The sequence below is a fragment of the Biomphalaria glabrata genome, chromosome 1, assembly GCF_947242115.1.
Source record: "Biomphalaria glabrata chromosome 1, xgBioGlab47.1, whole genome shotgun sequence".
In the NCBI taxonomy this organism is placed as follows: Eukaryota; Metazoa; Mollusca; class Gastropoda; family Planorbidae; genus Biomphalaria; species Biomphalaria glabrata.
Window position 1 is genome coordinate 22911545 of NC_074711.1, and position 25571 is coordinate 22937115.

Below are 25571 nucleotides of genomic sequence, written 5' to 3' on the forward strand. Positions count from 1 at the left end.
TTTTATTTTTTTAATTTTTTTTATTTTTGAATAATTATTAACTAACCTATTAATAAATTAATTGCATACACAAAATCTTCAAAAATAATTTGAACTCTGAATTACAGGTCAATTAATATTAAGTACATCAAATGATTCATTGTTGAGCTATACAAAAAAACACACGACAAAGTGAGCCTTACAGCACGCCAGGAGTAGATCAAGGCAATGTCTTGTAACATCAAGTCGTCAGTCAGCTCTTCACCTCCCCTGAACATTTCAATCTGGGAGGAAACATACAAACAGAAACAAGCAATAAGCTTTCGATTCTTAGTTGTCTGGTATACAAGCTCTATAATATGAACCGAAGCAGGACGTTTTGGCGCCGCCGTTTTGGCGCGAAGGACGTTTTGGCGACGGGACGCTTTGGCGCGAAATACATTATGTACGTTTATTGTATTATTTCTTTTAAAAGAATTATTCATATCTATGTTTTGCATGAGTGTTTGTGTTAAGACATATTTTTCACGTACTAAATGTAAATGTGTGTTTGTTTTTCACATCATTTTCTTTAATAAACATTTTGGCTTGTGTATGTGTGTTTATTAAGAGGCACACTTTTATTTTCAAAAACGTTTTTTAAGATATTACTTTAAAATTAAAAACAAAATGAAACAATGATAGACTAAAAATTGATGCAATTATTTGTTTACATTAACATTGGTTTATTTAATAACTGTAAGGTATCTCCAGCTCCATACATACCAAACACTTGCTAATAATAAGTACAAATAGAATACATCATATACATGTACCATGTTTCTCCAAATATTGTAAGTATACATAGACACTATGGTTATTTGCTTAAGTCGCTGGAATTCAAGTGTTCATTAAAAAAAAAGCTAAGTGCTTATTAAATTATCGTCAAATGATATCTCGCGCAAAAACGTCCCGTCGCCAAAACGTCCCGTCGCCAAAACGGCGGCGCCAAACGGCGGCGCCAAAACGTCACTACAAAGTCAACACTGTTATATGAACAAATGCAAAGTCAACATAATATGAACAAATACAAAGTCAACACTGTTATATGAACAAATACAAAGTCAACACTGTTATATGAACAAATACAAAGTCAACATAATATGAACAAATACAAAGTCAACATAATATGAACAAATACAAAGTCAACATAATATGAACAAATACAAAGTCAACATAATATGAACAAATACAAAGTCAACATAATATGAACAAATACAAAGTCAACATAATATGAACAAATACAAAGTCAACATAATATGAACAAATACAAAGTCAACATAATATGAACAAATACAAAGTCAACATAATATGAACAAATACAAAGTCAACATAATATGAACAAATACAAAGTCAACATAATATGAACAAACACGAAGTCGAACCAACCTTCAAGTTTTCGCCCAATTCAAATTTAGCTTTGAGGAAGCGCTTCAAGTGTCTGACGGTCACTTCAGATGGACACAGCAGATAGCGAGTATCTTTGACCTTATAATATACAAAGGACAAGCTTTGACTAATTGAAAGTAAAGTAGATCAGGAGTAAGTTACAATGTTGCGTTGGTGGAGAAGGCGGCTTTGGCTCTAGGCTATAGCAAACTAAATTAAAATATGATACTGACTACAATTAGTACGATTCATTCAAAGTAGTTTTATAAAGACAAACTAGAGATGAAGTTTTTATTGAGTACCAAGGCTGTCTCTCATCTATACAGGTAGTGACTTCCTAGTTTGTACGTCATCCATGTCCAGATTGGGCAGTCGTTTAGAATGGCATGTGTTATGGAGATGGTTTGGGCTAGTAAGTTCTAGTCGCTAGTTTGCGGACTTCTGAAACAAAAGTTGTGGACTGAGATATAACGAACTACTTACTTTGAACGGTTTTCTGGTCTCCTTCCTGAAACATAAAGAAAACGTCACCAACTAGAAAACATAACAAAGTAACAAAAGTATCAATTTACACATCAATAACAGCACTCACTAGGAGAATGTAACAAAATAACAAAAGTATCCATTTACAAATCAATAACAGCACTCACTAGGAGAATGTAACATGGAAGTATAGGACTAAGAAGTTGAGATCCTAGAGCTGATAGACATGGAAAAAAAATTTACGGGCACGGTCTTTCTTTACAAGGAGAAAATCATCTGTCCCAGGATACACTGCTACAGAGTCTGTCCCAGGATACACTGCTACAGAGTCTGTCCCAGGATACACTGCTACAGAGTCTGTCCCAGGATACACTGCTACAGAGTCTGTCCCAGGATACACTGCTACAGAGTCTGTCCCAGGATACACTGCTACAGAGTCTGTCCCAGGATACACTGCTACAGAGTCTGTCCCAGGATACACTGCTACAGAGTCTGTCCCAGGATACACTGCTACAGAGTCTGTCCCAGGATACACTGCTACAGAGTCTGTCCCAGGATACACTGCTACAGAGTCTGTCCCAGGATACACTGCTACAGAGTCTGTATCAGGATACACTGCTACAGAGTCTGTCCCAGGATACACTGCTACAGAGTCTGTCCCAGGATACACTGCTACAGAGTCTGTCCCAGGATACACTGCTACAGAGTCTGTCCCAGGATACACTGCTACAGAGTCTGTCCCAGGATACACTGCTACAGAGTCTGTCCCAGGATACACTGCTACAGAGTCTGTCCCAGGATACACTGCTACAGTCTCCCCCACCCCCATTTACCTCCCAATCCTAAATCTGTTGTTCAAGTCACAATCATAAGAATTTATTTTTGACAGCACATTTAGCCGCTGTCTCTACCACGCACGACTAGGTTAACGTGAATACGCCTAGGACATAGCAATCTTCTTTTAGGACGGCACTTCAGAAGGTGGTGGCAGAGTGGTAAAGAGCTTGGCTTCCGAACCCGCAGTCAAGCACTATTTCCGGTAATGAAAGCCAACAAAAAGCATATTCTGAGGTATCTACAGTGCATTACCATGCTATTCAAAAGTTTTATTTCAAAAACCTAATGTGCTATTCTTACTGACTTAGGTCCTCCGCGCCGTTCGACGCATTTGGCGGCAAGCTGTTTCCAGAAAAATCTGTAACTGGCAATGTCTGAAGCCTCTTCAGACATGCTCTGGTGACCTCCATGAAAGTGTGGCGCCGAGTTGTACTAGGATGTTCCTGTTTACGCTTTCCTTGTAATGGCCTCCATGTCATCGCAACTCTTATTATGAGTAATTCATTTTGTCGGAGAACATGACGAAAATAAAATTAGTTTTGCTAAAATGGGTTTACCCGAAGCCGATACATTCATATCTATTTAAAACGAAAAGAGCGATAGCTTTGTTAAATGAATGGGATTATAAAGTGAACAATTAAACGAAATAATTTTTAGTTCGCGATTCATGAATGAATATAGATCTAGGCCTATCTCAACTCGGCTTCGCAGCTTTCGTAAACGAATGTAGTCTTTAAAAAAAACAACAACACCAAATTTGAATGTTTTTTTGATCAAAATATGAAGTGAATGAACTTTAATTAATATGTTCATGTGTTAAAGTATAAAACTATCTGTGCGAAGAGAAGTTTTATCATCTTAGTGTTGAATTAGAGTTTTAGATCTAGGGATGGGATTATTAAGTAAACAATTAAACGAATTAATTTTTAGTTCGCGATTCATGAATGAATATAGATCTAGGCCTTTAACTCGGCTTCGCAGCTTTCGTAAACGAATGTAGCTTTAGAAAACCAAATTTGAATGTTTTTTTGATCAAAATATGAAATGAATGGACTTTAATTAATATGTTTATGTGTTAAAGTATAAAACTATCTGAGCGAAGAGAAGTTTTATCATCTTAGAGTTGAATTAGAGTTTTAGATCTAGGGATGGGATTATTAAGTAAACAATTAAACGAATTAATTTTTAGTTCGCGATTCATTACGGTATTGTCTAATGAAAGAATGTTCGTCAGGAAATCTGTAGTCACAGATATAAGGAACTAATTTATGTAAAAAATGCTTTTGAAACACAAAATTGAAGGTTAATTTTATTATATAATGAAATCAATGGATCTTCTTTTGTATTTTCATGTGTCAAAGTAAAAAACTATCTGCGCAAAGTGTATTTCTTAAAATTAGATCTAGGTCTAAATCCTTTCGATCATTTCTCATGTCAACATTGTAGACATGGCCTAGATCCATAAAATACTATAGCTGTAATAGAGTCGGACAACTTTATTTTTTTTTTAGGATCTTAAGTTTGTTTTAGGGCTACAATACATACACTACGGTCTAAGTTGGTACCCAAGAAACATTCCTGCCAAGTTTTATCAAGATTGGTCAAGCGGTTTTGATGTCTATAAGTCACATACATACATACATCTCACATTGTACCGTATAGTATAGATTGTAACATTGCCTCCCTTACATTTACGTAATTGTTTTAGAATTGGTGTATTTTTATGAAAAAATCGCTTGCATAATTAATTTTATAAATTAAAAGGTTTGCTTTTAGAAAACCAAAAGTAGCCGTTGCACCTAAACTTTTCAAGCCGCATTTAATGATGAAATAATATTTTTCATATCTCTTCTAGTTTTCGAGATCTGAGTGTGACAGACGGACAGACAGACATTTTGCACAAACCTAATAATAGCGGCTTTTTCCCCTAACGGGGGCCGCTAAAAATCAGTCACTAAATATCGACCCCCCCCCCACACACACACACACTGCAGGGATTTCATTTCTGGGGGGGGGGGGGCATAAAGATGTTGCAGGCAATGAAAACCCATTTCCTTGAAAAACGTTATCAGCTCTTATGTCCTTTGAATGGGGTAAGAAATCTCTCCCCCCCCCCCTCCACCAAAAAACAACAACTACAAGCTGTTTAGACTTCCTAAGTAATGACTAGAACAACAGACAAAATGGTCTCTAAAATTTTAAAAGAACTATTACAAAGGGAACAAGAAGAATTGAACTGATACTTATACCAGAAGAAACAGTGAAACATCAAAACGTAATGCAGGACGCTAGACTTGATTTGCTTTTGGAATTCATTGTTTTTGAAAAAAAAACACCATTGGTTTAGATATTTACTTTGTCTTTCTTGGTCCGTACTTTAAGATTCTATTTTGTATAGTCTCTTTCTTTCTGTAAGTTTAGTCCTGAAGTGTACTGATCATTAGTCCTTAAGTGTACCTTCACTTCTGGTCCAATCAGCTGCTCTATGACATGGCGAGGACATTTATGGTGTACGGACAATAACGATTATTATTATTTAAATTTCTCACATTGTCCGATACATATAACAGAATGCTGGGTTTGACACATTTCCCGGTTTATAACAGAATGATGGGTTTGACACATTTCCCGGTTTATAACAGAATGCTGGGTTTGACACATTTCCCGGTTTATAACAGAATGCTGGGTTTGACACATTTCCCGGTTTATAACAGAATGCTGGGTTTGATACATTTCCTATAACAGAATGCTGGGTTTATACACTTTGTAAGTAATATATTTTAGTTATGGTGTAAATGTTTTTAAAAAATCTTAAACTTGGACAGCAGAGCAGCAGACCAATGTCTATGTCATAAAGATTTCAAGGGAGTAAGGAAGACGCACATGTTTAGAAAGTTGATTTTGATAAAAGTGTGTGTGTGTGTGTGTGTGTATGGGAAGGGGGACCATGCACCTTTAAATTTGTTTGAATACTTTTTGAAATGCGAACTCTCCACTACAAATGTGAACAGAGTGTACGCCCAAACTGTCTATGTGACACATTTAGTCACAAGCTTAAACAAGTAACTGAAACATGACTTTTTACAGGGAGCTATCACGAAAATCAAGATTATGGAAACCAATATATTCAGCACTTGATTCAATTCATTCATTTGTTTAAATGCTTTACAAATGTATTTAATAAACTAATCCTTGCTAAAGAACTTAATGTACACTACTAATCACAATACATCTACCTATGGTGTAGGAAGTAGTAAAGCCCCTACCTATAAGCCATCTGTAGTATCAAACTGACATGGTCATCTCCTTGTTTGTACTCTCTCTCGAGTTTGGCCTCTCCCCTCTCCTCTAAGGTCAGGTCCTCAAGGTCACCTACAAGCATAAGGCAAACCACTATTCAGGCTGCAGGATAGACATTACTTTTCAAATTCATACAAAGTCACAATTTGGATTTAATAGTACACTTCAATGAGCAATAAGGTCTTACAGAAAAAAAACTATCGGAGCTCGTGATTTTAATGGACCTCATTCACCAATCGTAAACAAACAACATTCAGCCACGTGATTCTCTGTCTCTTCTATACAAATAACGTAATACACACAGGCTGTCACGTGATACGTTTTTTTTTCGTTGTTTTATCAATATTATCACGTGGCTAAATGTTGTTTGTTTACGATTGGTGAATGAGGTCCATTTAGAACAGATTGCTACATTTTTTCCCTGCAACTGGCGCCAAAGTTTGATCTAAAAAACAAACAACACAATCCCCAAACTCGTAGGCGACCCCTACTACGGTACATAAAGTATTAACACTACACAAACGTGACTTTTTAAGGTCATATTTTAAAAACATTATGACAATGGACCTCATTCACCAATCGTAAACAAACAACATTTAGCCACGTGATTCTCTATATCTTCTATACAAAGTATGTCATCCATCGTGGCTGTCACGTGATAGGTATTTATTTTTATTGTTTTATCAATATTATGACGTGGCTAAATATGTTTATTTACGATTGGTGAATTAGGTCCATTGGGATCTCTTTTAAACGCAAACTTGTAGTCGTCTCCTGTTGGTCAGTCGTGCTCATACCAAAGTTTAAACACAAAATTGACATCGTTTTGATAACAGCGACCTAAACATTAACTTTTAGGAGACAGAAAATATTATTACTTGACTTAATAGGAGTCTATCACTTTTGTAACGATGTTAGAATTACAGTTAGTAATTAATACAAAGCTTTTTTTAACGTTTGTAAATTTTAGTTTTTTTGTACGCATACATAAATAAACTTTGAAATAAAAAGTCCAAAAGTAGCCGTTGCACTCATTTCGAGCTGAATACATGTGATGATTACATTAACAAAAGCGCTTTTAGTTGTTTTTCCGTTCTGACCATGACAGAGCGACAGACAGTACAGATACAAACATTCCCCTGTCTATCTGTATGGCCGGTCTGACCATGACAGAGGGACAGACAGTACAGATACAAACTTTCCCCTGTCTATCTGTATGGCCGTTCTGACCAAGACAGAGGGACAGACAGTACAGATACAAACTTTCCCCTGTCTATCTGTATGGCCGTTCTGACCAAGACAGAGGGACAGACAGTACAGATACAAACTGTCTATCTGTATGGCCCGCATCCACTGTATTAGCTTTTACGTTTGTCACCATTACGCTTTGAAGTGACAAATATTGCAATACAATTTTACAATTTCTCTTTCACCAAATATTTTTTAATATAGAAATGTATAGGTACTCGACGTGCTAATATATGTTATTGTCCTACAATAAAATTACATTTCCAAACATCTGGCCCTTGTCTGGGCTAACGTATCAAGTAGAAACATATTACTCATCAGTAACTTCCATTTACCCCAAATATTTACTAAATATACTCTAAGTCAACATTCACGTTTAAATTTATCTCGAAATTAAATTTCAGAAACAGACAAAAGAAATTGAACGGAACAACCAAGTATTGTGTGAGGTACGATTTTACATGGATTCAAATCTAATCTAATACACTCTGCCGAAACCGGGAAGAAAATTGTAGGGCTCGCTTGGTTGGGGACGTAGGTTATAACATTAACATATATAACATTAGCATATGTAACATTAACATGTATAACATTAACATGTATAACATTAACATATACAACATTAACATATATAACATTAACAAATATAGCATTAACATATATAACATCAACATGTATAACAAATGCTCATTATCTGATTTATTACTTTAAAAAATGTCTTACTTTCTGAAAGTGTTGCATGGAATTCCCGGCGACGTCTCATTTCATCTGAAAGAGAAAGAAACTTCATATTTACCTACTCTCACATCCAAAGAAATTAATAACAACCACATCACGAGACATGCAAGTATACATTGACCTGTTCTAGAATACATATTAAACTGTTCAAAAATATATCTTGTCTTGTTCATTGGATGAGCAATCTATATAAAATGACGATAAAAATGGCAAGGCAAAAAGAGAGCGACATACATTTTAAGGGAAGAACAAGTTTAAATTAAGTATACGTTGCTTAGGGAAGAAGTATACAAAACGATTGTGTGGCCAGCATAATGAGAATATTACAACTGTTGTTTTTTTCCTTACTCTATTGAGAATACTTTACTAGGTGTATACAGCTCAATCTTTACAAACAGGATTTGTCCCAATACTCTAATATTACTTTTGTCGAAATTAAAAACAAACAGACAAATACAATTGGGAAACACAAACCCTAACCCTCAAAAGTGACAAACTATTAAAGTATTACCTTGAAAAAGTCCAGGTACGAGCTTGTAAACCAAACTCTGTAGCGTCTGATCAGGTCTGGGAACAAAACAAAAAGAATTGAGTAAAAATCCCAAACAAGATAACATAAGAACGAGAAATTTGTTTGCTCAAATGTTCATGACAGGACAGACGAAGGCCTACATTCACTCTGGATTGGCCCAGTCAGTATGACGTACCTGATATTAAGTAAAGGCCGTGTCTTGTGTATCTGAGCATCACAGATCGGACAAACTTTGCTTGTTTCTAAGAACTTCACTATACACGTCCGACAAACTGGAGAGGTAGTCAGCACAAATATTTACACATATTTAGGGTTACAAAGTTATTAAAATAATATACTATTTAATCAATGAAGTTTAAAATATATTAGATATAGATCGACTTATAATACATATTTAAAACTAAAAAATCCCATAAATTCTAACTGTAAATATTAAAGCCTATTAAACTAGATCTAATTTTTTTATAATGCTGTTCTGGGGGGGGCCGCTACAAGACGTCTTGCTAAGCACACGTATACTATAACGATGTGCAAGCCCATTACAGACGTACTTGCTCAGGTGCCTCCAATGTCACACCTCCCCCCCCCCCCATACCCCGTAGCTGGCTATGGCGGGCGTGAATGTATATTATATGGTCCGCGGAGCGTCATTAGCAAAAATATTTTAAAAAAAAAACTGAGAATAGGATTAGAGTCTCTCCCCTTCCCTACACATTTAGTGATTTGAATTTCGTATAAATAGTGTTCCCTTAGTCCCCCCCCCCCTTTTTTTTGTAGAAGACAGGTTGTAGGTGACCAGACATGTTACATCATGCCAAGAACAGACTTAGTAGAAGACATGTTGTAGGTGACCAGACTTGTTACATCATGCAAAGAGACAGACTTAAGTAGAAGAAAGGTTGTAGGTGACCAGACATGTTACATCATGCCAAGAGACAGACTTTAGTAGAAGAAAGGTTGTAGGTGACCAGACATGTTACATCATGCCAAGAGACAGACTTTAGTAGAAGAAAGGTTGTAGGTGACCAGACATGTTACATCATGCAAAGAGACAGACTTAGTAGAAGACAGGTTGTAGGTGACCAGACATGTTACATCATGCCAAGAGACAGACTTTAGTAGAAGAAAGGTTGTAGGTGACCAGACATGTTACATCATGCCAAGAACAGACTTTAGTAGAAGAAAGGTTGTAGGTGACCAGACATGTTACATCATGCCAAGAACAGACTTTAGTAGAAGAAAGGTTGTAGGTGACCAGACATGTTACATCATGCCAAGAACAGACTTTAGTAGAAGAAAGGTTGTAGGTGACCAGACATGTTACATCATGCCAAGAACAGACTTTAGTAGAAGACAGGTTGTAGGTGACCAGACATGTTACATCATGCCAAGAGACAGACTTTAGTAGAAGAAAGGTTGTAGGTGACCAGACATGTTACATCATGCCAAGAACAGACTTTAGTAGAAGAAAGGTTGTAGGTGACCAGACATGTTACATCATGCCAAGAGACAGACTTTAGTAGAAGACATATTGTAGGTGACCAGACATGTTACATCATGCCAAGAGACAGACTTTAGTAGAAGACAAGTTATCAGTGACCAGACATGTTACATCATGCCAAGAGACAGACTTTAAGCGTTTCTGACACATGGCGTACAGACATTTAACTCTAAACATTTTTGGCACATGAAATACAGACTTTAAGAAAATAAACTTGACTGACAATTGTAATACAGACTTTAGATTATAAACGTTTCTCACACGACCTACAAATTAAAAAAAAAAAAAAAAATAAAAAAAAAACTTTACAGACAAAATGACATACAGACTTACATGAATGAAGGCACTCGATTACAGTCGTTGCCTGGATCAGATAGCCACCACACAGTGCACATAAAATGTGCGGGTTCAAGTCCCGGACGAGAACACGTTTGGATCCGTACATTTTTCTCAGGACTTTGTGGTGAGCTCTAGACCACCCTCACGATCAGCATCCCTCCACAACCCAGGATAGCAATTTGTATCTTTGGCGTTGTTGGCTTTAAACTCCAAAGGACCAATGGACATTGCTTTTTCAAGCTATCGCCCACATTATTGAACACTTAAGTCGAGAGTCTAAAAATAGATTCATTTCCAAGATTCAATTTTGTTTTGTTTTGAAATGTCACTCTCTTGGAAGATAAAGTCGACAACTTTAAAAAAAAAAAAAAAAAAGTGGGTTGAAATATTTTCCCTCTATAAAAAAAAAAGACTTTCTATTTCTGGGCAGTGACGTCACCGCTCCGTGGTTGCCATGACAACCGCAAATGGTTACTGTTGACAAGTAAGACAGCGTGTGTTGCTCAGATCACATTTTGCTGTAGTTGCATGGAGAGAAATGTCTTCAAAACAAACATTCAAAACAAGACGGGGCCGAGTCTCCAGGTGATAAGTCCAAGAGCCATGGTCATTCTTTAAAAGTACATCAAGGCTTTCGCTTCGTCACCTGAGAAAATAAACCACTAGAGTAACAAGTTATTTGATGGAATGTTCTAGTAAATGTAACATTTTACTTTGACATTGAATATATTTTTAAAATAAAATTAAAATGTTCTTTCAAACAAATGGAGCTATAAAAATAGATCTGCGTTAAAAAAAAGAACACTATGTTACATTTGCCTTTGTACTCAGAACGTATTTCCACGTTACGTTATGGCTTTGAATTAGTTACAAGGTATGTCAGTCTTGTAGGCGCTAATATTTGATCCACAATTCACTTCAATTATGTAGTTATTATTCTGAATCATTAAAAAGTTTCAAATCAAATTAAAAGTCGCAAAATATGAAAAGTTATTTAACGGTAAGTTTCAGGCATGTAAAAACCCACGACCTATTCGTTCTGTGAATTGTAGTTTCAGGACATCATTCCAGATACTTAAAGCTGACATCAGTTGGCCAAAGATTTGTTAAAGTTTATATTTCCAGTAGATGACCATCTTGACCTTACACTGACTTTGGGAGAAGTAAAACACTTGGACATCATATCTTTGGGGAGGGCTAGGAAATGTTCCATTCAGGCTTACTAGGTATGCAGCTCTAACAGGGTATCTGGGCTAGACAATGGTTTGGGTGCAGTTCTACTATTCGTGGTGATTTATTTTATAAGTTGTTCAATGTTACTTTCAATGTTTTGTTCCTAACTTTGTTTTTTTTTCCCTGGAACAAAAATATTTTTTTTAAAGACAATATTTTCATTTTTAAAACTTATCAAGATTTTTGTTTTTCTGTTGATAACTAATGAAAGAGGTGTTGAAAAAAAGGAAAAATTGTATACCCGCTCCCCATTATCAACCTCTCTCCCGATAAAAAAAAACCTGCTTGTGCGAATGTATAGCTCTACTACACTTTATAATACTCTAATGATGAGTCCTTTAGATCCAGACTTTGAAGACGATACGCAAAATGTTCCTGAACATTACTTTATTAAACTCTTGAAAGAATAAGGGCTACATGCGGAAATACCCGAGGAGTCTGTTCAAGATAAAGATTTTCTAGTTCTCTAGCCAAATTTAAAGTATTTTCTTTTTATATTTTAAAAAATTGTAAAGGTCAAACTAGAATTTTCCTAGTGTAGCCCACGAGCTAGTCATTCACCAACAATATACATCAACTGTAAAATTTCTGGAAACTCGTTAGAGCCTTTTTTCGTGAATCGCGTTCACCTATCCTTTGCCCAGGTTCCACTCCGAAAGTGTGACTTGAATAGAAGTATTGTAAACAAGAAAGCAAAATAGAATAAATGTTTTTTTTTTAAAAGACAATACCTCCTTCATAACCAGCCTCTCTACCTCCCTCATAACCAGCCTCTCTACCTCCTTCATAACCAGCCTCTCTACCTCCCTCATAGCCAGCCTCTGATTTTCTGATATTTTAAAGTTGATATTTTTACCATTAACTTAAAGAGTATTTTTACTTGATTCTAAAACAAAGTCTAATACGACCCATTTATTTGATCAGTCATTTATATTTCTTAGTTTTTCATAGATGTTTAATATTTTTGGATGATTCAACAAGTTTAATAAAGTTCTACCATAGACATAAATAAATATAGACTGGAAGTAGGATGTTATTTTTATTTGGGGGAAGTCAAATATGTTTTATGTACTCTATCTATGTGAAAAAAAAATGGCGGCAATTGAGCTATAAATTCTAGGACTAACATTTCAGCCAATATATAATTATGATCTTTAGTTTTGAAAAGTACAAAACTGCCATATTCCCAATATTTTGCCTTTGTTTCATAATCATAGACATAGGCAAATATATATAGGTTTGTGATGTGGATCTATGTTTGTTGACATGGCTTCTTTATTAATGTATGGCGGTCGTCTTATCGATTCAAATTGTTGGAATTAGTTTTTAGTCAAAAAAGTCAAAGAAAATGAGCAGAACGTGCTCTAATGATCGTAGTACGATAGGCCAAGGATAAATTCTAAAGGTTGAAAAAAAATTGAATATTATACACATTAACTTTTAGTTTCAGTAAGTCAGAATAATTCAGTATCACTGTGACTGTGACTAATTTAATATTGATAGATCTAAATCTAATAAATATGACTAATATTTGTAATAACTAGGTCTAATACTTTTCATACTTTTTACTACTAACTATTAAACTAGTCAGTCTATCATCTATGCATGCAGACTATAGACTAGATCTAGTATAAGTATAGATTATAGATCTAGTGACAATCTTGAATCTAGTCCTAGACTATTTATATACTAACTATAGACTAGACTATACATTTTACAATTATAGTTTATAGTATAGTATAGTAGTATAGTACTAGTAAGAGTAGTATTTTTTTTTTACTATAGTATTTATATATACTAGATCTAAATCTAGTATTTAAAACTATTTATAATTAGGCACGATTAGAGATATAATAATACAGAAGGGGTTCGATCAATTATATAGGTTATGACTGAAAAAAACAACAACTATAAATACTTTTAATTTTACACTGCTCATAACTGCTGTATAACTCATACAAACTTATCTTTTCCCAAATGTTTCCCATAATAATTTTTACTTTATCGTCCAGTCTATATATATATATATATGTCTATGAGTTCTACATAACATTTTTGAAATAGCACTATGGTGTCCTGTGCTAAATGTGTACGTTATTAACAAAATACACCAAAGCTACGATCAGAGCAGTAAAATTGTGACAGAATCAAATCACTATAGTTCCAGAGTCAACAGTCGGGCCTCAGTGATTAAACATAGACAACGACCAGTTGAAAAAGGCGCCAGCACACTGCTAGCGTCTTGTGACAACTTAAGTGGACGGCTCGTCCTTGATTGAACCAACAAATTAAACGTAGAACGCAGTCAAACATGACCTTCTTCAAGGCTATTGCAACTTTAGCTACAACTTTCGCCGCGGACAGAGCCATTTTGTACGTAACCAGAATCCAGTAGAATCCACCAGTCAAGAGTAACTTACTTGATAGGAGACGTACATCTGTTCAAAACCTTTTTAGATTAGTTTGTCATTTTAGCTCTGTTATTTATGTGTGTAATGTTATCACGGCGCATTGAGCCTACATTCAATGCCAATAAATTAAATTATTATTATTATGAGCCTTGCCGCCGGGACAGACAGACGTTAGCGAGAGAAAAGTATGGACCCGACACTGACCAAAAAAGTATCGCCGATGCGAAAGCAGATAAGTGTTATTTGTTTTTTTGTTTTTTCTCCGTTAGAGTAAACAGAGGACCAGTTAGACTCTCTAGATTATCACTACCAGGTTAAATGGTGGAGAATTGGGGATGTCTATGAAATCAAGTGTAATCTAGTCAGAGGTCCAAACATACGTCTAGCTGTGAAAGTCGTCTTGTATTGTGGATGTGAATCATTGATATAAACATTTATTTTCTTGGAGTAGCCTCGTGTATTGGAGTAGCCTCGTGTATTGGAGTAGCCTCGTGTATTGGAGTAGCCTCGTGTATTGGAGTAGCCTCGTGTATTGTCTCTAACACCCCTGTCTTCGTCTTGCTTTTAGACGACAGTCTCATTCACATTAACACTATTCATTGTCCTAACAACCCTCAGGTGCCGCCACTGTGTAATATGTCATGTATCACAGTCATTCACAGTAATACTATTCATTGTCCTAACAACCCTCAGGTGCCGCCACTGTGTAATATGTCATGTATCACAGTCATTCACAGTAATACTATTCATTGTCCTAACAACCCTCAGGTGCCGCCACTGTGTAATATGTCATGTATCACAGTCATTCACAGTAATACTATTCATTGTCCTAACAACCCTCAGGTGCCGCCACTGTGTAATATGTCATGTATCACAGTCATTCACAGTAACACTATTCATTGTCCTAACAACCCTCAGGTGCCGCCACTGTGTAATATGTTATGTATCACAGTCATTCACAGTAACACTATTCATTGTCCTAACAACCCTCAGGTGCCGCCACTGTGTAATATGTCATGTATCACAGTCATTCACAGTAATACTATTCATTGTCCTAACAACCCTCAGGTGCCGCCACTGTGTAATATGTCATGTATCACAGTCATTCACAGTAATACTATTCATTGTCCTAACAACCCTCAGGTGCCGCCACTGTGTAATATGTCATGTATCACAGTCATTCACAGTAATACTATTCATTGTCCTAACAACCCTCAGGTGCCGCCACTGTGTAATATGTCATGTATCACAGTCATTCACAGTAACACTATTCATTGTCCTAACAACCCTCAGGTGCCGCCACTGTGTATTATGTTATGTATCACAGTCATTCACAGTAACACTATTCATTGTCCTAACAACCCTCAGGTGCCGCCACTGTGTAATATGTTATGTATCACAGTCATTCACAGTAATACTATTCATTGTCCTAACAACCCTCAGGTGCCGCCACTGTGTAATATGTTATGTATCACAGTCATTCACAGTAACACTATTCATTGTCCTAACAACCCTCAGGTGCCGCCACTGTGTATTATGTTATGTATCACAGTCATTCACAGTAATACTATTCATTGTCCTAACAACCCTCAGGTGCCGCCACTGTGTAATATGTTATGTATCACAGTCATTCACAGTAATACTATTCATTGTCCTAACAACCCTCAGGTGCCGCCACGGTGTAATATGTTATGTATCACAGTCATTCACAGTAATACTATTCATTGTCCTAACAACCCTCAGGTGCCGCCACTGTGTAATATGTTATGTATCACAGTCATTCACAGTAACACTATTCATTGTCCTAACAACCCTCAGGTGCCGCCACTGTGTAATATGTTATGTATCACAGTCATTCACAGTAACACTATTCATTGTCCTAACAACCCTCAGGTGCCGCCACTGTGTATTATGTTATGTATCACAGTCATTCACAGTAATACTATTCATTGTCCTAACAACCCTCAGGTGCCGCCACTGTGTAATATGTTATGTATCACAGTCATTCACAGTAATACTATTCATTGTCCTAACAACCCTCAGGTGCCGCCACTGTGTAATATGTTATGTATCACAGTCATTCACAGTAACACTATTCATTGTCCTAACAACCCTCAGGTGCCGCCACTGTGTATTATGTCATGTATCACAGTCATTCACAGTAATACTATTCATTGTCCTAACAACCCTCAGGTGCCGCCACTGTGTAATATGTTATGTATCACAGTCATTCACAGTAATACTATTCATTGTCCTAACAACCCTCAGGTGCCGCCACTGTGTAATATGTTATGTATCACAGTCATTCACAGTAATACTATTCATTGTCCTAACAACCCTCAGGTGCCGCCACTGTGTAATATGTTATGTATCACAGTCATTCACAGTAACACTATTCATTGTCCTAACAACCCTCAGGTGCCGCCACTGTGTATTATGTCATGTATCACAGTCATTCACAGTAATACTATTCATTGTCCTAACAACCCTCAGGTGCCGCCACTGTGTAATATGTTATGTATCACAGTCATTCACAGTAATACTATTCATTGTCCTAACAACCCTCAGGTGCCGCCACGGTGTAATATGTTATGTATCACAGTCATTCACAGTAATACTATTCATTGTCCTAACAACCCTCAGGTGCCGCCACTGTGTAATATGTTATGTATCACAGTCATTCACAGTAATACTATTCATTGTCCTAACAACCCTCAGGTGCCGCCACTGTGTAATATGTTATGTATCACAGTCATTCACAGTAATACTATTCATTGTCCTAACAACCCTCAGGTGCCGCCACTGTGTATTATGTTATGTATCACAGTCATTCACAGTAATACTATTCATTGTCCTAACAACCCTCAGGTGCCGCCACTGTGTATTATGTTATGTATCACAGTCATTCACAGTAATACTATTCATTATCCTAACAACCCTCAGGTGCTGCCACTGTGTAATATGTTATGTATCACAGTCATTCACAGTAATACTATTCATTGTTTTAACAACCCTCAGGTGCCGCCACTGTGTAATATGTCATGTATCACAGTCATTCACAGTAATACTATTCATTGTCCTAACAACCCTCAGGTGCCGCCACTGTGTAATATGTTATGTATCACAGTCATTCACAGTAATACTATTCATTGTTTTAACAACCCTCAGGTGCCGCCACTGTGTAATATGTCATGTATCACAGTCATTCAAGGTATTCATGTCAACATGGGTGGTTGGTGTATTTGGGCAGACTGGGCTCTGGTGGTCAGCCAGTCCAGCAGATGGAAAGTCCGAAATAAAGCTACGACTACCTGTTGTTCTCAGACTTCTGCGCTACTGTGAACGACGGTACCGCACGAGTCAATCATCACTTTCAAAATACTGAGTGCAGGCTGAAGGGAATGTTTTAGAACGTCACCTTCTGTACACTCCTACTTACTGTTTCCAAAAGTATCCGATTCTAGTCAACTTAAAATGCAGTCTTTTGTTCTTTTGAGTTCTGTACTTTATAAAAAAAAATAACCCAACTATATGTTACTAAAGATATCTAAGTTAGTAGATTTGAAAACACACACACACGCATGGCAAAGCTAACAGCTTGTTTATCATTAGGCAATGCAGTCTATTGTCTATCATTAGGCAGTGCAGTCTAATGTCTGTCATTAGGCAATGCAGTCTATTGTCTATCATTAGGCAGTGCAGTCTATTGTCTGTCATAAGGCAGTGCAGTCTTTTGTCTGCCATTAGGCAGTGCAGTCTATTGTCTGTCATAAGGCAGTGCAGTCTATTGTCTGTCATTAGACAAGGCAGTCTATTGTCTGTCATTAGGTAGCACAATATACTTTTTATCATTAGGCAATACAGTCTATCGTGTGTTTCCTGTTATCGCGCTAATTGTAACCCGCTTAAAATAAATATCTTCCCAGTCTAAGAGCGCCAAATGGGGCACAAAATATTCAAACATCCTATTACCTAAATCAGACTTAAATCAGTTGATCCCAAAAGCTGACGTTTAACATTATCGTGATTTGTACACACACACTACTCAGTACTCACACATACAACAGTTGTTTTTGAAAGGCATTAACTCTCTTAACTCACTCCAACCTTCCTCTCTCATGCTCACACACGCCTGCCCAGACAAACACACACGCGGCCTCCCCCCCCCCACCCCCGTGTGCAATAACTGCCCTCTCCCACCCAGTCCCATCCAATCGGCACACTTCATCCGCACGTAACCTGATTTAACGCTTCAGAATGCAGCGACCTCGTAATGACCTGAACTGTGTGCAGAAGTGGGGGCACGAGAGGCAAGATACAGCGCAGAGAGAGATAGAGGGAGGGAAAGGGTGGGGGGAGCATAATTATTAGGAAAAAAAAAACTACGCCGTAAAATTTAAACATCTGGAAATTTGTTTTTTTTTTAAAAAGTAAATATCTTAACAAGAATAGTTTATTTTTTTAAAGTTTTTTTTTTAAATTCAAATAATAGTCATTAATTTTAGGACATATTAGTTTGTCAATATTCAAATGAATTAAACATTCATTAAACTATTTTTTTTTAAAGCACTCGGTGTAGTTTCTTTATAATATCAGACCGAGTTTAGCGGATATTCCAATTTGATTAGAGTAACACCATTAGAAAATCACTGAACTTAGAAACACTTCAGGACAGAAGAATACAAAGTAAAGTAGCTATAAGACAAACCTTACATATAGGAAAACAAAACCTAATGAATACTAAGAGAGACATAAAGGTAGAGACACATTTTTTATTCCATATGCCAGAACAAATTCTTACAAGTGCTCATTCTTCCTTGGTGCCATTAGAGAATGGAATGGGTTGCCTGAATCAGCCAGGAAAAACAACGACTTAGCAGAGTTTAAGTCCTTAATTAACATGCATGACTAGATTGGCACATGAAATGCGTAGGACGTAATGATCTTTTTCTGAAGTAACGTCTGTAATATATAAGATAAGATAAGGTCAACTGTTCCCACTCTAGATGAGGACTAAGTCATATAAACAACTAAAGAAAAGAAAAAAACAAAATATTGATTCATTAAGCACGTACTGTGTCTATTGCAGAGATTTTTTTTTTAATTTGCGTCTAAACGGCCACGAAAAAGAGTCCTATCCAATCGGTCCTGTCAATAAAAGGACCAAATTAAAACGTTTTAGTGTGATGTTCATTTTAAATAGATTTTTTTTTGTTCTAATTGAAATCTTATTAAACTGGCCTCGGAAGACATGCCACAGCAATTAAATAGCGTTTGTTTCGTACTGTTTGGCCACAGCATTGTGGTGCTACAGTACTTTACACCATCCAATCAATTACCTTGAGACGAGATTGTGACCCATTATCTTTTCCTCCCATCAAGTTTTACAAGATTCGCTTCCAAAGTAACAAGTTGCATCCTCCAGCACTCTTGAGATAGAAACTCTTTCGGTCAGAGACTGATAGAGCCAATAAGAAGTACATTTTCTTTTTACACAACCTTACATTTGTGGACTTTTTTTTTTTTACTAACAAAGAGACTATAGGAGTTCGTGTTACACTGAAACTTGTAGGCGGCACTTGTGGGTCAATAGTACTCCCACATTTGCATTAAACAAAAACTTACATGTCAGTTAATCAATATGAGGTCATTATTATCTAAACATAGACCTGACGTTGTAGATCAGAAAGTAGATATTTGTCGAATTCATTTGTAATCTTGTTAATTAAAGTTAATGTAGATCCCACATAGATACTGAATAAAACAAAGTGACTTTTAACGCTCATTCTAAAGTTGTTTGTAGGCATGTGCGTAATTCATTTTAACAAACGAGTAACTCTTTTAGATTACATAAAAATAGAGTGTTGCATTTCATTGGAGTGCCAGGGCAGCGACAATGAAATAAAACTTTCAAAAGCTCGTTTAGCTGCAGTGGCGTAGCTAGAAATTTGCCATCATTTGGGGGCACGGGGGGGGGGGGCTTTAACTCTTTGGGGGCCCCTGCATTTTGCGTAATATTTAATATTAATTGTAAAAAACACTCATATGGGGGCACCTCAAGGGGAGGGCCGGGGGATTATCAAAATTTCCCCCTCTCTCCCCACCCTAGCTACGCCACTGTTTAGCTGAGTAAATAGCCGCAAAACTAGTTTAAGTCTCTGATAATCGTCTTAAAGCAGTCGTAGAATTATATGAAAGCAAATATTTTAAGGAATTTTAGAAAAGTTGTTAGTTGTTAGGTCACCTAACACCCTTCCCCTGGGGTGCAAATAAAATTAATACGCAGTCTTTTTAAAAAATTACAAAGGCTTTGGATTGAACTCATTAAAAAGTAACAATAAAACGATAACACCAAATATTGAAATGCGTTGAACTTTGAGCCCGACTAAATTGAAACTTTGTATTTCTAATCAATAGCTTTATGTGTATTTGGTACAGCCGTAACATGAACTAGTTCCAAAACAAAATATCTTTTCTACTTAAAAATAAATAGTTCCATTTGTGAGTAATATTTATGCCAGGAATGTCTGATTGGGCGCCAGATGAGTACAGCTGAAGGAGGGGGGGGGGAGTGATAGTTTTGTTATCTTGGGAGTTGTCAATCACTAGCTGGTTCTTTTTAAGGAGGGGGGGGGGTGTGGCGTGCAATTTGGCGCCAAGGATGTAACTTGTTTATTTTACCCACGAACTGGACTATATAAAAGTAGTTTAGATTTTCATCTACAACTAATTGGCTTATAGTTTTTCATTTTAATGGGAATTCTTTCAATAAAAACTGCTAGTGACATTCACATGCTGCTAGTTTATATAAAGACTTTATGACAGTATTACGCAACATCGTTTACAGAGAGTGAAATTATGCAAATTATTAATACTGGTGTAAGTTTGATTTATTGTGACTATAAATGCATCAAAAAGATGTTTGCCTCTTTTCAAAAGTGTCAAGGGATATAATAACTAAATACGCTGTGGTGCATGCTAATCAGTTCCCTCCTAATTAGATAAACATTGACATCTCTATGAAAGACCTTTCTGAAAGAAGAAACTATTTACTATTCTAATGATTCCAAGTCTTCGTTGAATGTACCACATACACGTGATGGACAGGGTTTAATAAGGACCCACATTAGCAGACATTGCATCACTTATTTCAGCAGTCCTTCACCGAAACTGCTCCTCTGATATTTAGAATTACTAGAGGTCTTTAACAAAGAAAACACTTCCTAGACACCATTTCAAACAGTGATACTGTCACTCTCGTTGCATGTGTTTCCGCTTGTTAATTCCTCGGTTGTACTGGTGAATAAATCAAACAGCTTTGAATAAAACTACTATCCATTTCCATAAGCATGTAATGTATGCCTTTCAACGCATTCAGTTCAGTTCATAGTCAGCTAGCCCCAAATGTTAGTGTCTTTCTTTGCACGATTATTCATTGTCGATGACAACACATGAATCCATTTTTTTTAAAATTAACCAATTGGTTTAGTCGTGATTAATTTATTTTGTTTAATATATAAAATACACTAAGCTAAGGGCATATAGGTCTTGTGAATAGAATTGGATCGTTTGTTAACAATTGTAAGCTTACTATAAAACTTTCAACTTTTATAAAGTACTTTAATAGCTCAGTGGTAAACATGTCGGCCTTCCATCATTGAGGCTCGAGTTTAAATTCAGACTCAAGCAACTTGCTTTTTTTTTAAAAATTGCTTTTGAAAAGGCAGCACGAAAACCTTCTCCCAGATACCCCCCCCCCCCTGTTCCACGGAAGTGATTGGATCATAGCACACTGAGCAGGCTGTCAGAATGAAAGTTGCGCTAAACAAAGATATGGTAACAAAAATATTTCCAATAGCACAAATTTAGTATTGTTAGTACAGATCTATTATAAATTAATTACATGATTGGTTCAGAATAATGAGGCGACATCACTCAATATAAAAGTTTTAAGTATTTTGTTTTAAATTGCACTATTTTCTTATTTCGATTGGCAGTTCCAATGCAGTGCGTTTTCTTGTATTTGAGGGATATGGCCAAACAGATCCATAAATATCCATACAAGATATGGCCAAACAGATCCATACAAGATATGGCCAAACAGATCCATACAAGATATGGCCAAACAGATCCATACAAGATATGGCCAAACAGATCCATACAAGATATGGCCAAACAGATCCATACAGATCCATACAAGATATGGCCAAACAGATCCGTACAAGATCAACTAATTTTTCTAAGCCTGATGTGTCTTGTGGTGAGAGCAGTTGATATTTAATAGCCAAATCAATTCGTTTATTTGTATACGTCTTTTGGATACAAAATATGGTCACAATTAACAATTTATTCCAAATTTTGAACCAAACAAAATAATTAATTACCAATAGTTAATTAACTAATTGGTTAATTTTTTTTTATTGATTTTTCTATTGTCGGGTAAAAGAAATAATTGTAATTGTAAGCTTGATCCGAGATTGGGTGTGGGAGAAATAACGTGTACAAACATTTTACTAGACAGACAGACAAAGTGAGTTGATAGAAGATTTGTAAAAAAGTCTATTTCTTATGTTGGATTATCTTCACCTGCGAATAGCTCTAATTTGTTTATTACTTATGTTGGATTATCTTCACCTGTGAATAGCTCTAATTAGTTTATTACTTATGTTGTATTATCTTCACCTGTAAATAGCTCTAATTTGTCTATTACTTATGTTGGATTATCTTCACCTATAAATAGCTCTAATTAGTTTATTACTTATGTTGTATTATCTTCACCTGTGAATAGCTCTAATTAGTTTATTACTTATGTTGTATTATCTTCACCTGTGAATAGCTCTAATTAGTTTATTACTTATATTGTATTATCTTCACCTGTAAATAGCTCTAATTTTTCTAATAATTTAACTTTGAATGTTTTTAGAAATGTCACAACTAGTTTCCGCCCAGCTTTAAAAATGAAATACCCTGGAGAAAAGAAAAGTGTCTACGCCCCTGACATAGGCTATCGATGGAGTGACCTTCCCTCACGCCCTACTCTTTCCTCCGCCACTGTAGCGGTAGCTCATACAGTTTAAATAATCTAGTCAGGAGTGACGTCATATTTCCCGAGCCAACCTACGAGTCGAGTTGAATAGATTTGTCATAGGTTTGAATAGTAATGCGGATATGATTCATATCAAGTGTTAGACTGTGTGTGTGTGTGAGAGAGAGAGAGAGAGAGAGAGAGAGAGAGCGTGTGGGTGCGTGCATGTTTAGTCGTTTAGCTTCTGACTCAAGTTCCAGTCACGTTACAAATAGATATAGATAGAGTGTGAAAATAAAACATATGAACAATTTATATTTCCGTGTATGAAAACAACGCGTCAATTGAGTTCAGTGCGGGACTAGAGTATAACACCTGGGTAGTAGAGAGAAAGCTGCTAAGACTGTTATTGCTTGTCTAGGAAAGTTGATTTCACCCCCGTTAAAGGCATACAAAGGTTAAGACTAGACAACTTAATATGATGTCCCAATGATGTGGGCAGCCATTAGAACATGAAATAAAGATCTGCTTTGGGTGGGGTATTGGTTGAAATAAGCGAAAAGGAGAAAGACGAGGAAACAATTCAAAGACCAGGTTCAGGTTTACAGTTACTGACAGGGAGATTTAGGAGCAAGTGACTTCTTAAGTAGATAGTAGAAGATCTAAAAAGACTGCGATTTATAAAACTGAGAACTAATTTAAAAAAAAAAAAAACACGGAAGAAATGCGCAACATCGATTTGGAAAACGGCGCAGAACATCTAGCAAAGTGTGGCCTCCATGGATGGGAAATGTGGTAGAATAGGTTGGTCTCAGGTTTCATAGACATATAAAATTCCATAATCTTTAAGTGATCTTGTGACAACTTCCGTTTATTATCATCAATAAACATTTAGTCCAGTTCCATAATAGTATACAGAGAAAGTCTTCATTGCAGAATTGTTAGAGCAAAGTGTAAGATTGCATAGAGACTTCAGTACAAAATATAAAAGGTCATTAGTGGAAGATTGGTGCATTGATAGACTAGAATAGTCACACGAGAGGGTGTTATTGATAGACTAGAATAGTCACAAGGGAGGTGTTATTGATAGACTAGAATAGTCACAAAAGAGGTGTTATTGATAGACTAGAATAGTCACAAGAGAGGTGTTATTGATAGACTAGAATAGTCACAAGAAAGGGTGTTATTGATAGACTAGAATAGTCACAAGAGAGGGTGTTATTGATAGACTAGAATAGTCACCAGAGAGGTGTTATTGATAGACTAGACTAGTCACAAGAGAGGGTGTTATTGATAGACTAGAATAGTCACAAGAGAGGGTGTTATTGATAGACTAGAATAGTCACCAGAGAGGTGTTATTGATAGACTAGACTAGTCACAAGAGAGGGTGTTATTGATAGACTAGACTAGTCACAAGAGACGCTGTTATTGCACAATACAAAGACTTCCAAGAATGAATAATAACGAAACAGACAAGCAATAGCTCTTGTTGACTCGTGCTATAACAATGTCGAAATCAAAGCAGGAGAAAGATATGTGGACATGTGTAAGAGAGAGAGACAAAAGGAAGAAGAGAAGGAAAGGGGAAAGAGAAAGGGAAGGAGAGAGAAAGGGAAGGACAGAGAAAGGGAAGGAGAGAGAATGGGAAGGAGAGAGAAAGGGAAGGCGAAAGAAAGGGAGAATGAAACATAAAATGAAATAAAATGAAAGATACAGAACACTAAATATGAAAGCTTATCGTTTTAGCCAGGGTTCGAAACCAGAAAAGCTGTGAGGTCAAGGAGTTAATGACAATGTGGTACAAACCTATTCAAGCTTCTCCTTCCAAATCTCTGCGATCGAATTTTATGTTCACGTTTCCTTTGATACAGATTTAGATTTACATTTGTTATAACGTTATCACACGTCTGTCAGACGAAGGGAAAAGACCTGAATGACTAGCCACAATGACACAGCACCACTTGCAGAGGTTAAGACAATTTTGAAAGACAAAGGCATAGATCTCGATACTGATACGCTCTTTGGTCATGGCGACTTTCTTGTATGGTTGCGAATCTTGGGCGCTAACTGCAGAATTGGATAGAAGGATCCTGGACATGGAATCGAGGTGCAAGGAAGGAATCGAAGTATCCCCTATAAAGATCGCATCACAAATGAGGAAATCCAAAACAGTTCAACCGCAGGCTTACGACGAGATGCACATGGCTCGCAAAGAATTTTCTGCAGAGAACAGTAGGCCCTACCAGGTAAAAGAAGGAGAGGCAGACAGTGAAAACAAAGCAATGAGAAGACAATATTAAAGAATGGATTGAAAGCGACTCTGATCAGGGCAAAAGACAGAGACGAATGAAAAGAGATGGTCACGAGATCATGTGTGGAGACCCAACTAAGCGTCAGGCGAAGGTGATCAATGCTACGAGATCTAGTGGTTTTTACCCTAAGAAAGACAGACGTTCGCGTTTCACGTAAACTTAATAAGCTGGCAAAAGTGACAACTGCCATAAAATATAAGCTTT

The 25571-nt window shown here is 36.6% G+C and overlaps 1 protein-coding gene across 1 annotated transcript in view; it reads right to left on the reverse strand.

Annotated features, from left to right (window-relative positions):
* Positions 1–25571, reverse strand: part of LOC106066601 (protein suppressor 2 of zeste-like) — a 56225-nt gene that overhangs the window by 6808 nt on the left and 23846 nt on the right. Inside the window, exons 2-9 of the mRNA XM_013225672.2 lie at positions 10380–11031; positions 8721–8817; positions 8525–8580; positions 7999–8043; positions 5994–6099; positions 1891–1915; positions 1408–1506; positions 183–263 (exon numbers count right to left, since the gene is read on the reverse strand). Of these exons, the coding sequence (XP_013081126.2) occupies positions 183–263; positions 1408–1506; positions 1891–1915; positions 5994–6099; positions 7999–8043; positions 8525–8580; positions 8721–8817; positions 10380–10491 (621 nt within the window). The 5' untranslated portion in view covers positions 10492–11031. The remainder of the gene's footprint in view (positions 1–182; positions 264–1407; positions 1507–1890; positions 1916–5993; positions 6100–7998; positions 8044–8524; positions 8581–8720; positions 8818–10379; positions 11032–25571) is intronic.